General features: G+C 38.7%; 1 protein-coding gene across 8 annotated transcripts in view; it reads left to right on the forward strand.

The window, feature by feature from the left end:
- Window positions 1-14,986, forward strand: part of HLCS (holocarboxylase synthetase) — a 157,972-nt gene that overhangs the window by 24,900 nt on the left and 118,086 nt on the right. For all 8 annotated transcript variants that reach the window (XR_014957232.1, XR_013339545.2, XR_014957225.1 and 5 more), the window contains one exon: window positions 2,924-3,106. Coding sequence is in view for 4 of the 8 variants with exons in the window: in XM_085587226.1 (XP_085443352.1) it covers window positions 2,924-3,106 (183 nt within the window). In the remaining 4 variants the exon portion in view is untranslated. The remainder of the gene's footprint in view (window positions 1-2,923; window positions 3,107-14,986) is intronic.

The raw sequence follows: 14,986 nt of genomic DNA on the forward strand, positions 1-14,986 counted from the left end.
ATGTGGCAGAGCCCTGGAACAGCTGCCCAGGGAGGTGATGGAGTCTTCCTTTCTGGGGACAATCCAAACCCACCTGGGCACTTCCCTGTGTCACCTGCTCCAGGTGACCCTGCCTTGGCAGGGGTTCATCTCCAGTGGTTCATCTCCAGAGATCCCTTCCCAGAATAATCCCATTATTTTGTCAAATTCCAGAGCAGAGCTTTCCCTTTCTGCCTGTACAGGAATACAGTTTGAGCAGATTTTGGGAGGTAGGAAATAAATCCCACCAAATCCTTACTTACAAAAACAAAAATTGGCAAAGCAAGAAGTGCAGAATAAACCTTGCTAGAAACATTTTTTGTTTCCTGAGTCCTTACTCAGGCTTTAAAGGTTTAAATGTTTGATATTCTGCACCTATCAAATAGCTCAGAGAATCTGGGGAGTGGAATTGGGGTAGTCTAGGATGAACCAAAATTATTAATAACCACTTAAAAATAATATGCCAGGAAGTAGGTGCCTCTCCAGTATCATGGTATTGTGATCTCTGGTTAAAAATACCACCAAAACAGCCAAAGAAGGCCCTCATAAAATGGAACAAATAAGTTCAATTGTTCATAGTATTTTTTTCTTCATTTTACCTTCTGGATAATGGGTGAGGAAGCTTCCATGGAAGGGTAAATGTTGGTCTCTGATTATTGAAATGATTTAAATATTCCCAGCTAAAGTTTGGAGTGATGGAAAGGCTGACAAGAGGTACCATAAAGTTTAGAAAATAAATCTGCCAAACACCTTGAGGAAAGCAGAGCAAGATTTGTTTTTCAAGATTAAGTTAAGGAATAGAAAAGATGAACCAACTTCATGAAAGGTACTATTTTTACCAATATTTTAGGTAGGGAACTTTCTCAGGAGCCCAGAGCACTGAAATTTAACTGCTCAGGGATCAGGTATCAAGACTCTTGTAGCAGTTGCAGAGCTCAGAAATATTCAGGGGGTTCTTAGAAGTGTTTTTGCCTTTTATCAACTTAAATCTGCTGGATTTTTGGGAACTCTGTTAGACGTTGGAGGATATTTATTGCTTTTTTTGTAGGCAGCTCTGCCACCCAAGTGCTGCTAGAACATGGCTTTGATTCTGTCTCTGCAAGTTCTGCTTTGCTGCACCCTTTAAATTGATCCTCCTGCTGTAGTAAAATTTAATACTCCAGAGGTTTTCCCCAGGAAAAAGAAAAGGGCATCAGAGCACAGCTTCAAAAATCAGATTAAAAGGATTAGTGTGACATTTTATAATTCTAAATGACTTCCAGTCTGGATTTGAAAAGCCCTTATTGTTTCCAGGCAGTGACATCAGCCATGGAATATTCTGGCAGGTTTGTTTCCCTTTTTTCTGTACTCCACTGGTGGGTGGGTGTGTCCTGCCTCCTTTTCAATGTATTTTTTTTACAATCATGGAATGGTTTGGGTTGGAAAGGATCTTCAAATTCTCTCGTCCCACCCCTGCCATGGCAGGGGCCCCTCCCACTGTCCCAGGCTGCTCCAGCCCCAATGTCCAACCTGGCCTTGGGCACTGCCAGGGATCCAGGGGCAGCCACACTCATTCATTTCCCTGAATTTCAATAAAAATACATAAAACACAAAGAAAATAATTAAATATTACAAAGTGGAAGAAATGAACAAAAAGAAGGGCTTTCTTTAATAGCAATAAAGGAATCTGCAGGAGTACAAGTGTGGATTCCTTGGGTGGTTTTTTTTTGTGTGTATGTATGTGGGTTTTTTTGTTTTGTTTTTGTTTTTTGGTGGGTTTTTTTTTATTTTTTATTAAGGCCAGTATTAAATGTGTGAGAGGGAATTTCTTGTTGGGACTCAGGTGTTTGTCAGTTCTTGTCTCTGTCACAGCCTCACAAACCCTGAGTTCTGCAGCACTTCACTCCAACAAACTCAAAATGGAGCCCATCTCTCTCTCTGCAAGGCCTTTTAAGGATCAACTGTCCAATTAAGAAATGGCACCTCAATTATTTTCACTTTTAACCCAATAACTGATCACTCAAAGTCTGCAATGGGGACTTTTTTATCCAATTGCACAAAACCACCCAAACCCATGGAGAAGGAGGAGAAGAAGGAGCAGCCTCCACCCCAAAACCTCCATCTTGCTTTATATCTATTCCTGCATTCCAAACCCTTCAACTCTGAGTTTCCACCCTGTGTTATCACACACTTCCATTCCAACTCCACACCTGTAATCTCAGTTTTATTATTGAATTTTGGAAGCTTCTCCATGGCCTCAGGTCAGTGCAGTGTTCTCCTGGGGGTCAGTGCTGGCAGCACAGAAAGTCCCAAATTCTCAGTAAAACCAGGGTTTTAACATTCAAGGGCTTTGAAATATTTTGTAACACAAAAGGCAAAGCAGAAAAAAAAATAGTAAAAAACAAGGTCTATGAAGGATTTTTTCCTCTTGCATTTAATTTCAACTTCTAAGCATCTGCTTCAACCATGAGGAGTGATTTTCCACCAGGTGAGCAAGTAACTTTTTTAGGCAGAAGGGTTTCTTTATCTGCACTCATTTCCACTGAATTCATGTGACTTGCTTGAGCTCTCCATACCTTCTAAAACTTCTAAAAAGCTCTTTCAATTTTAATAGAATTTTAAAGGAATTTCAACTTTAATGGAATTTCAGTTCTAATGGAATGCCAATTTCAATGCCATTTTAATTGTAATGGAATTCTGCTCATGTACAAGTCAGAATATGACCAACCTTGCTGTTGGTTCTGGCAGACCTGAAAAGCAGGAAGTTAAATAAATTTAAGTTGATAAATACAAGTTTGATCAACTCCTCCAAAAAAAGTTTATTAAGAAGGGAAGTTTTAGGTAGGTTTCAGAGGAAATTGTGGTGTATTGACAGCTGTGATCCCTGAATTGGAAACTGATTTTCTTTTTTTATATATCCTGCCAGGCCCATTTGGAGCTGGACATCAATTCCATGGATGTGCAAACTGAAGAGGATTTTAATTTGCTCAAAATGAGCAATTCCAAGAGATATGAAGTTCTCAGGGAGATCCTGACCTGCCTTGGGCTGAGCTGTGAATTGAGTGCAATTCCTGAATTAACACCCATTTATCTGCTCTCTCCAGATGAGGTAAGCTGGGATTTACCCTGCCAGGGAAAATCAGTGTTCTCTTAAACCTTGATATTTTTATTTGAAGAGTTTTCAACAGATATTTCAGGTAAGCAAAAGTTTCATTTTTAATCCATCATTGCTTTGTTCCCTGCTAGAAGGTGTTCTGAATTTCACCAGAGGGGAATTGTGCAGGGTTAATTTTATTCTATTTGCTGTATTTCTGTTTAGAACTTTTTAATGCTGTTGCTTTTGAAGGCTGTAGTGAGCCACAGAAAGAACTGCTTTAAAAGACAGGATTCATTTTTCTTTTCAATCAAGATGAAACATTCTGCACGGGCTGGCAACAAAAGAGAAAATGGAAATGGTGAAGAGCAGAGTGCAGGGAATAGGGAAGGCACAGGGAAAACCCTGATTCCTGAGGATGTTGTAATATTTCCTGGGAATATTTGTAATTTAAATGTCAGCTCTCAGTGCTGCATTCCTCCATGTGAGATACTGCTCTGAAGAATTGTGAGGAATATAGAAACTCTTGTTTTTCACTTGTTTTTCTTTAAAAAAAACAATTTCACTTGTGATTTTCACTTGTTTTTCTTAAAAAAAAATTTCACTTGTGATTTTCACTTGTTTTTCTTTAAAAAAAAACAATTTCAGTTGTGATTTTCATTTGTTTTTCTTTTAAAAAAACAATTTCAGTTGTGATTTTCACTTGTTTTTCTTTAAAACATAACTTCAAAATTGTGTGTGAGTTGATTCTCCATTTGTGTGGCAATGTGGAAACAAAACTAAAACCAGTTTAACCTTTTTGGCTTCTATTAAATGTGCTCCAGACACAAGACTTGTTTATTGAATTCTTCCTATTTTTGTTCTCCTCTTTCACTTTTTTTTTTTCATGATCGTTTCTATCCAATGCCTTTGGACTTTTCAAACGTGTCATGAATTAAAATTCAGCTAATTTCTATCCAAACTTGCCATCTAGTGGCATATTCCAGGGTTGCAGTCTATCAAGTTAAGATATTTTAACTGTATAATCTTCAGTTAAAGTTTATACCACAATTAGTTTTTAAAATTTAAATAATAAATTCTATTAATAAATTGTTTTATTCCTAAACTGTATTCATTTTAATGTGGTTTCATGTGATTTTTATTGTTTTATTCACATATTTTAATGGTAGCTTTGCTGTGTGTAGTCATTGTTTTAATGTCTTTCCCTTTAGGCAATGATAAAATTCCAGACTCTTGTGCAAAAGGAATTTGCAGCTTGTGTGTACAGTTCCTAATGAACAGAGAGCACTTTAAAACAAATAATTAATGTGTTAGAGCTTAGCTTTCTCACAAATTATTTTGTTTTTCCATCCATCTGTTCTCTAGAGGCCTCCTTGCTTTCCCAGAGAGCCAGGAGATACCAAAATTGTAAATTATTTGAGGAAATCCTTAATTGTATTGCCAGCAAGCAATTTTTGGGATTATTTTCTTAGAGTTCCCTATGATAAAAATACCAGAATGAGTCAATTAATGATCAAGCAAGCTCAAGGTCTTGTTAGCAGATCCAAAAATAATGAGAAATTATTTTACCATTGCTAAGACTTATCAGCTCAAGTGTTTAAAAACTGCTGTTTCCCCTCACCTGCTCAGATTTTTCTAATTAATTTCAGGAACCCCAAGCTTCCTTTGCTTATGAGTAAAAAAATAATATTTAAGTTTGCTCTGTATTTTCTACTTCATTAAGAAAAAATGGAACTGAGGTTTTTGGGGTTTTTTTTGGGTAATTGAAGAATTCTTTCAGTTTTAAGTGCTGGTTTGGGGAGTTCTTCAATTTCCAGCAGAGCTGTCCCCTATTCTGTGGGATTCCCTTGGTGCCACTTCCATCTTTTATCAGAATTTTCACCAAACTTGTTTTCTGGTCGTTTTGGGCATCAAATAAAATTCTAAATTTTATTCTGTGAACAAATAGCTTCTCCTGACTTTGCCTTTGCCTGAATTCCTTGGCAATCTGTGTTTTTCTGCATCATTATTGAGATGCTGTTAATAATCCCATCAAACCTATGCTGCTGATTGATATAAATGTGATTATTAAGAATTTAAGATGTTCCTCTCCACTCTTTGAGGCTTGGTGCCTTTTGCAGTGGAATTTGAAGCTGTTCCTGAGGGGTGGGTTGGAATTTTTTTTCTTTTCCTCCTCAGAATTCACATTTTGAAATTTTGATTTCCAATTCATGGACCTTAAAACCACAGTCTTGCTGTGTGAATTTAAAAAAGCCAACAAAACATGAGCAGAACTGGAATTATATTATATTTTCAATTCAACTGAAAGCTCTGCTATCTGAATAATGGATGGTCATGTCCATCTTTAAGGATTTTAGATCTTAGCGAGGAGAATTCTGCTACAACACCACCAAAGGCAGTGTTGAAATGAAGAACAATTAAAATGCTGCTTAAAAGCTTAATTAAATCTACACAACTTGATGTTGAATGTAATTTTAGAGGCCACTATTGATACCAAAACCCAGCATCTTTGTTTTTATTTCTTTTCTTGCTGGGCTGCAGAGCAGTTGAGCAAATTGAGAGGGAAATTCTGTGTCCCTGTGGGGAGGGAGGACCCAAGTGTTCAGTGGCAGCTCCAGGCATAGAGATCTGATTTTTTCTGCAGCTTTGCCCTTAAACTCTCAAATATTTGCTCTTTCAGCCGTCTCCAAGGATAATTTTTCAGACATAAATGCCAGGATTGTGTTTTATTGTGTCGGGAGTTTCAGAGTAGGTTTCAAACCAAGGATTTACTCCTTGAAGAATGAGATTTGTCCCAGTGCTAATTATTCCCATTAAGGAATTGTTACACCCATGCATTTGCTCATCTTAAAACTTGAGTAAAAACTCCTCAGGCTCTAAATTTTTTTGTCTATTTGAGTAATTCAGTAGCAGAGGCAGAATCAGCTCCAGAGCAGATTTCCATCTCTTGATTCTGGGGTGGCATAATCTGCTTTGAAATTCCAGGTCCATTATGTCAGCCAAGAAAATGTGGAGTTTCTTTATCCTGAATAAATCTTCCTTTGAGGATGGGAAATTTGAACTCTCAGCTAACACTATAATGAACCCTGATTTCAGGGTGTATTTTGAGGCAATTGTTTCTGAAATATTTCCATGCATATTCATGGGTGTTGTAGGACTTGAGATTCAACTTCAGGTTTTTTTTTTTTTTTTTTTTTGGTTTTTTTTTTTAATTTCCAATGCTCTTTCAGGAGTTTTCCAGCCCCTTCCCAGCTCTGTTCCCTTGCCTGGACGTGTTCCAGCCCCTCAAGATCCTGTTTGAGGGTTTCCTTTTCATGGCTCTCTTAGATGCCATGGTTGGATCACTGAACGACATTAAATTAACACCTTGAAAAATTGTTTTGTTCTCAAACAAGAAAACCCTTTTGCCTGTGTTCAGGGGAGGAGAATGGAGCTGGGAAGAGGCTGGAAAACAAATCCTGAGAGGAGCAGCTGAAATGGGGGGGCTGAGCCTGGAGCAAAGGAGGCTCAGGGGGACCTTGTGGCTCTCACAGCTCCTGCCAGGAGGGGACAGCCGGGGGGTCGGGCTCTGCTGCCGTGTCCCAAGGGAAAGGAGGAGAGGAAATGGCCTCAAATGGCACCAGGGGAGGCTCAGGTTGGAGATTGGGACAGAAAATTTCCCTGGCAGAGTGGTCAGGCCTTGGGATGAGCTGCCCAGGGAGGTTTGGAGTCACTGGAATTGTCCCAGAGGAGTCTGGATGTGGCCTTGGGGACAGGGTTTGGGTGATGCTGGTGGGGCTGGGGTGGCACTGGGTGATCCTGAGGGGCTCTTCCCACCTTGATTATTCCATAATATCAAGAATAGTAACAGTGACTGCTGGTAGAAGGCAAGGAGAAGATGATGAGAACTAATGGCAAAGTCACAGGAAAAATTTTCAAGAATTTTTTTTTTCTTTTTGTTCAGAGGCAATATTTTGAACCAACCCTAAAGTGCAACATGGCTGTGAAACTATAAAAGGCTTTTTACTGATTTGTGAGACAAAAATTCAACTGGACAATTGAGAGATTGTTTGTCCTGGTGGGAAACAGGATTTGAGTGTCAAATGAGCTTTGTTCGTGCTGCCTCCTGTAAATCTGGCTTTGAGGTGAAGGAGGGCAGGGATGGATGGGAGATTGGGATTTGGGAATTATTCCCTGGGAGGGTGGGCAGGAGCTGGGATGGAATTCCCAGAGCAGCTGGGGCTGCCCCTGGATCCCTGACAGTGCCCAGGGCTGTAGGACTCAGATTCAGTCAAAGGAAGAAACTGAGAGTTTCTAGCCAAGCAGAGGCCTGGGAAAGAGCTAAGAAAGAATATAAATAATTCTTTATCTCTCTTATTTTTCACATTGTTTATAGTTAAGTTCTATCACTGTGAGTCAAGCACTCTGCACCAATAGTAGTAGGTTGTTTTCACTTCAAAACCAATGAATTTGGTCCTTGTGGAGCTCTGTATAAAAGAGCAGTGTATTTTGAATAAATAAGAGTTTTACTCTCACAACCTTCTAAATCAGAATCTTCTCATTCCCGTCCTGCCTCGACAGCGACACAAGGCCAGGTTGGACTTGGAGCAGCCTGGCACAGTGGGAGGTGTCCCTGTCATGGCAGGGGTGGAATGGGATCATCTTTAAGGTCCCTTCCAACCCAATCCATTCTGGAATTCTCCAATTATTAGGAGGTTGGATTATCTCCTAAATTGTTCACTCTCAAAACTTCCTTCAGCCTTTTTCCTGGAGCTGTTCTGAAGGGAACCCTGGGGTGCTGCAGGTGCTCCCAGTGCATCCCCCAGCACTGAGCAGTGTCCCTGCCCAGCTGAGCCACTTTCCTGGTGCCATTCTCTTCAAATCCCCAGGAATTTCTGCTGCTCCCAAAGCTGGATGCAGCTGAGGCTTTCCCTGTGTCTCCTGCAGGGAAGGGAAGGAATTTGCCAGCAGGGGACACTTCTGAGCTGGGTTTCAAGGGGAAGAACAGGGGAGGGATGGAAAGCATTTTATGCACGGTGTGTTGTATATAGATTTGCATGAAAATATCTTTGCATGTTACATCTCAGCAACTGCCCTGTATAATATTTCCTCAGTTTTAAACCAGCCTTTGAAATTCCACAGGAGTCGATGGCATATAGTGTCAGAATACAGTAAAACATTTCCAGTTAAGAAATCTTGATGGGAGGTGAAGGGAATTCCAAATGTGGAGCCAGGTAATTCCAGGTGCTGGTTAAAGATACCTTTTCCTTTTTTGCTGCTTATCCTCAGAATATTTCCCATGTATTTAGGGGAGAAGGAAAGGGAAATCTGGCAAACATTGCCTTTATTTTAAACTTCTCTACTTCAAATTTTTTCCTTCCTGCAGGATGGTACCAAACATGCTGTTCCTGTTAAACAAGCATGAAGCACATTTGTAGGCACATAATAATGAGCAGCATTCTTACTTTGCATTATGGTTTGTAAACAACTTTTGGGCCATGTGCTGATTCAATAAATGTTTTGAGGATCATTTGGAAAATACAGGAAGCTTTGAGGAGTGAAAGAAAGTATGCTGTTTATAGCAATCTCCATAAAAAGGGTCTTTATGGTGCTGTGAGAACTAAAAGTTAATGCCTTTTGTACCGAGTAGCATTTAATCTTTCTGTGGGGCTAACTCTGATGTGAAATTATGATGTGCTGGCATCTGACCAAAGTGCCACTCATGGAATTGGATTCTCTCATGTTTCAAGGCTGGCTTTGAGTCAGTGTGCATGATACTTCACAACCACTTTCTTCAGCAGGCATGTTCCTTCTGTAGTGGAGAGAATGGAAAATTTCGTTATCCCCCCAGAATGGCTTATGTCATAAATATCTAAAACATTTGTGATCTCGGTCTGCTGCTGACTTCTCACTCTTGAGATGGCAGAGAGCAGCACCAAGCCTGAGCATTTTTTGAGTACAGGTTACTCAGCACAGTGCTGAGCCTGACTTTTCTTAGTTGCAGTTTGATCTCAGAGTTTGGGATGGGGATCTAAATTTAAAAAGCCAAACCCTGGGTGGCAGATTGATCCAAATTCAGGTGTCACGTTTTGCCTCGGTGTGAGGGCTGTAGTTCAAGTGGCTGGGTGTGGATTTTGTTTCAGCACTCCTGATAAAGCCTTTTTGGAGTCAGGGCTGCCCTGGAGCAGATGGGGGATTTTGGAGGGCAGGAATCCCTGACTTGTGACAAACACGGCGCATTTGGCACCGCTCTGACCTCACTGGTAAAGATCTGACAAACGTGGAGGATTTCCAAACATTAAAAAAAAAAAAAAAACAACAAAAACCCCTCAAGATTCCCTGATGTCCATGGGGCCTGCAGCTAATTTATGGAAGTGAGACTGGGAAAATGAGAGCAGGCTTGGCATCAGCTGGAGCCTGGTGAGATCCTCTCGAGTTACCATTGCTCAGAAATGACGCCTCCTTCCCACAATGGGAAATTGTTGTAGTGGTTGTCTGACAGTTGCATTAGGGCTCCTTTTGTAGCTCCACTTCTAAGCAGAATGTATATTTAATTGACATATGTTTTAATTAAAGGGGTAAGGTGGATAAATGTAGAGATAAATAAATGTATATAACCAAGAGGAATAGAAGTGTCCTGTTATATCGCTCTTCAAAAGAGAAAAAACTGCAAACTTCAGCTGCTTTTGAAACACTGCATTTGCAACATTCAGCTCTTCTGAATTTGTATTTTATTCCTTTGGAACACTGCATTTGCAGCATTCAGGTCTTCTGAATTTGTGTTTTTTCCTTTGAAACACTGCAGTTGCAATGTTCAGGTCTCCTGAATTTGTATTTTATTCCTTTGAAACACTGTATTTGCAACATTCAGGTTTTATGAATTTGTGTTTTATTCCTTTGAAACACTGCATTTGCAACATTCAGGTCTTCTGAATTCGTATTTTATTCCTTTGGAACACTGCATTTGCAATGCTCGGGTCTTCTGAATTTGTATTTTATTCTTTTGAAACACTGCATTTGCAACATTCAGGTTTTATGAATTTGTGTTTTATTCCTTTGAAACACTGCATTTGCAACATTCAGGTCTTCTGAGTTTGTATTTTATTCTTTTGAAACACTGCAGTTGCAACATTCAACTCTTCTGAATTTTTGGATTTTATACCTTTGAAACACTGCGTTTGCAACATTTAGGTCTTCTGAATTTGTGTTTTTTCCTTTGAAACACTGCAATTGCAATGTTCAGCTCTTCTGAATTTGTATTTTATTCCTTTGAAACACTGCATTTGCAACAGTCAGCTCTTCTGAACTTTTGTATTTTATTCCTTTGGAACACTGCATTTGCAACATTCAGGTCTTCCGAATTTGTATTTTATTCATTTGAAACACCACATTTGCAACGTTCAGCTCTTCATAATTTGTATTTTATTCTTTTGAAACACTGCATTTGCAGCATTCAGCTCTTCTGAATTTGTATTTTTTTCCTTTGACAATCCAGTTGTCCAGTAATGTGCAGGAAAAAAACCTTGTCTACAACTCAGAGTTTATTATTGAAGTTTATCAAGCTGGATTTACTCTGGAGGATGAAGATTGGAGTTTCACTGGAGTTACTGATTTAAAAGTCACCGTGGTGTTCTCAGAGTGTCCCTGGGCAAAGACTCCAAAGAAACCATTATCAGCTGTGCCAGCAGCTGGTGGGGAAGGGGCTGCCTTGGGGATTGCTGTGTCCATCCTTTGACAGTTCATTTCCAGCCATGATTTCTGACATGCTGAGGAAATCAGGAAATTCCAGGTGCAGGGGCAGTGGAATTTGGCATGTGCCTGTCTGGCTGACACGATGCAGTTCTTAGAGTGGAAAGCTGATTAAAGAGCAGCTGTTAGCTGAAATCAGAAAGTTTGCTGTAGTTCCTACTGCAAGCGTGCTGTGAAAGCTCTTTTTTCTTTTTTTTTTTTTTTTTTGGGGGGTTGCAGTGGGTGTTCCCAACAAGCAGAACGTGTTTTACTTCAATAAACCACTGTACTCCCTTGGACTGGGACTGGTGATGTGAATGACAAAGGATTTACAGGAATATCGAGGCAAGGTTTTCTCAGAAAAAAAAAAAAAATCAGAATACATCCCATGCTGTCTGTTTTCATGGTACTTGTATTTTTCTTCTCCCAGGAAAAGTATCCTGTGAAAAGGTCCATCAGGGCAACCTGTGTTTTACAGTTAGATCATCCAGAGCTGTTCTTCACAGGATGAGGTGATTTAATTTCAGGAATTTCAGCTGGTCACACTTTTATTTCTGCCAGCATTTCCTAGAGGATCCACAGCAGGGATGAAGTTTGGTCCTGCACCTGTATAATTCCATAATTCTATATATAGTTTGTATATGTGTATTAATATGTTTAAAACGATGCAAGTATTTAAATCTCTGTATAATTTGAGTGCATTAGTCATATTGACCACCTCAAGTTTCAGAAATTATCTCATTTCTTTACCCATTTCTTACTAAATGCACAAGATAATAAACATGAGTCAAGTGCCAGAGGCCCAGAGGAGAGCAGAGAACTCCAGCCCTGAGAAAAGTTGGGATGAGAGTTCTCCATGGAGTGTGTAAATCAGAGCATGCTCCTTGACTGATGAGGATAAGAACTTTTTTTTTTTTTGGGGGAGAGAAAAAATGCAGGAGGAAGAGCTGGTGGATCTGGTGTGATAGCAGATGAAAAAGCAGAGGCTGTGTGGGAGGAGGAGAGAGGGGAATGGGGCAACAGCTGAAGAGCAGAGGTAAGGAGTAAGACTTGAACATGGAGAAAATAACTTTATTACTGCGTTTTCTAGCATTCCCTACAGCTGCTGGTTGTTATGTGCATATCTCATAATTTTAGCTGTAAAAGTTGTGCTGCTTTGGATCGATGGTTTCACGAAAAATGTGGGACAACGTTGGGTTTTTACAGCTTGTTTTATTGAGAATCACTTCCCTGCTCTAGTGTGTGTTGTTTCTCAAGTCTGTACTAAATTGTGCTGCTGAATTTATCTGAGAAGTGTTTTAAAAACTACTTCCAAAAAATACTTCTTAATTTGTAAAACAACCGAATAAATATATAATTAAAATAATAGTAAAAGCCAAGCCTTAGCAGGATCCATACTGAGGAGATTTTAACATGCAAAAGAATATTTTCTTCAGTTTAAGAGTATTAATCGTAAATTTATGAGTTTTGCACGTGGTGAGAACTTAAATTTGGAGTTTAGATCATTTAGATCATAGAAACCAAAGTCTTTTGAAGTGGGGTCGCAGCTTGCTGAGTCTCAAAACGTTTGCTGGGCAAACAACCCACATATAAATTTTTAGTCAGTTTTTTCCTTTGAATATAGATTTAATTTCAGAATTCCATGCCTTAACAACTTCAGACAGAGAAATGAAATAAAAATGAAGCTGTTTTCATGTTCTGAGAGAAAGAGAGATTATGGATATATATGGATATTCATTTGGATTACTGAACCAGTCACTTATGGCTCCTTTTTTTTTTTGTGATTGTTTTTTGATATTAACACTTGCAACAAATAAATTAATCACAATTTCTTTTGTAATTTACCATTCAATTGATGAACAGGTCATAATAGAAGTACAAAAAGTTACATTGGTCTCATTATTAAAATAATTTCAAGGAAGAGCAGCATTCAGCTGGAGGTGTCTCATGTTAAGAGCTGTGCCTGGATGTTCCCTGCTTATGGAATAAAGTCAGGTTTTAGGAACTAAAAAACATCTCTAAGATCCTAGGGAGTTTTAAAAACTGTTTTGTGAGAGCAAATCTCAGCATTTCCATGGAGTCAGAATTGATACAAATTAATTCCAGGAGGTATTTCTGAAATTCTTTTGCAAGATAAGGAACAATAATTGTATTTGGATGCACGATTGTCAAGATCTAAATAAAAAATTGCATCTGGCATGTTTTGACTTCAGAACTTATTACATGAAGTGAGCAATTACCCCTGCATTTTTCTGGTCTGGAAGACATTTCTGCTTTCCAAGATGGAATTGTTGGTTTTAGGACTAGTGAGTGTACCACAGCTCCCTGTCAGGAGCAGCTGCAGGGAGAACTTTTATCTGGTTATTTTCCTGTTTTTAACTGTGTTTTAGGTGTTGGGATCTCAGTACAATAATTTGCTGATGGAAAAGAAAATACAGTAGCTGAAAACAAATGGTAATTCTTATTTTTATGCTTCCCTTGAGAGAGGGGCACTTTCCTAAAGTTACCATAAGCAGTATGATCTGCAAATTAAAATCATTATTTGAATTTCCAAGGTTTTTGTTAGAAATACCTGGAAACATTTTAAACTGCCCTTCTGCTTTTAGAATATTCCTGTCATTATTTTAAATTAACATAGCTGGGAGCTTTTTGTAGTTATGGGAGGCTTTTCCTTATTTTCCTTTTTCTTCCTGTTTTAGCCTCTTTTCCTTCCTGTTTTAGCCATATTGCTATTAATAACACATATTGATATTAACAGATATTGATAATAACACATTTTGATATTAAAACCAATGTGGGAGGGTAAGTGTTGGATTTGGTGTTTCAGTCCAGTGGTATTTCTGAATATCCAGAAAAGAGAAGGGTTTGCTTTTGGTATCTCTGCAGCACTTCTGGAGGTGGAAGTGGACTTTTCCCCAAATATTTCCAAGCTTTTTTCAATGCTGCACAATCCACTCTGTTTAATTAGCAGCTCAGGATTAGCAGATTGGGCATTTTTGAACTGCATTTAACTTTATTATAATTATTGCTGCCCTTATTGCTCCATAGAAAAAAAAATCTCCGTCTGTTCAAGGACATTTTTTCCTCCTAGAAGCATTTGATAATTTGCTGGTATTTGATAATTTTGCTGGTAGAATTTAACTTTCACAACCACTGTCACAATCCTTTTTTTTTTTTTTCTTCACTGGTTTGGCAAACTGAAAGTACATATCAAACTTCAAATTCAAAATTAAATAATCATTGTTTTGCTCACAGTCTCCTGTTTCCCCAGGAATTACATTCAAAAACCAAAAAACTGTCCTTATTCAACCAAGGATAAATTAATTAATCACTAAATATCACGTATTGATATAGATTTTTTCTGGTTTGAGTGCATTAGTTTGTGTGCAACTATGCTGGAAGTGCATTTTAAACCCTCTTTTTTTGCATTTTAGTACTGATTAAAGTAATCCCTGAAACTTTTTCCTTGAGGGCAATTCATTTTTAGAAGTCACCCCTTCAGTTTGGGACTGTTTATTATAATATAATGATTTTCAACAGAGTTGGTATGTATTTAATCAGCTAAATGTTTATCTTCGGAGTGGATTTGTCATAGAATTAAAAATTCTGGATCCTTTTGTGACACTGAAAAGAAAAACAGCCAAGCTCAGGACAAAGCAAGGACTGAAACAAAAACCCTTCTGAAGTGGAGAACCTGGACAGAAAGAAGTGAAGTGAATCCTTGCCTGGATTAATACAAATTTTTAGTGTGAAAAATCACTTTTTTCAGGTGTGAAATTCAGATGAGTCCTAAAAACCAGAAATGAGAGATGTCTGCAGGCACTGTGGTTTGGTTTCAGTCAGTTGGAGTTCTCAGAAAAACCCAGGAGAATCCAAAATCCTGCAGAATAAAGAAATTATTATTGCCAGAAATGCTCCTCCGTGCCCGTGTTTGGGTCTGCAGGACAATTCTCATGCACTGCCTCAGCTTGGGTCTGTCTTTGTCTGATTCTTTGAGTGTTTTTCCCCCAAAATCCTGAATTTCTGTGCTGAGCTTCCATTTGGGACGTGGCAATCCAAATGTGACCTTGTGGAGTAGGAGCTCATGGTGTGCTGGACTTGAGGCAAACCTTGGGTTTGTTGTATAAAATTGGACGTTATTTTGGAAGATTTAAATGAGTTTTATGTCCAGTTTTAAAGGAGAAATTA

This window comes from Lonchura striata, chromosome 1 (genome assembly GCF_050655825.1).
Source record: "Lonchura striata isolate lonStrDom1 chromosome 1, ASM5065582v1, whole genome shotgun sequence".
Lineage (NCBI taxonomy): Eukaryota > Metazoa > Chordata > Aves > Passeriformes > Estrildidae > Lonchura > Lonchura striata.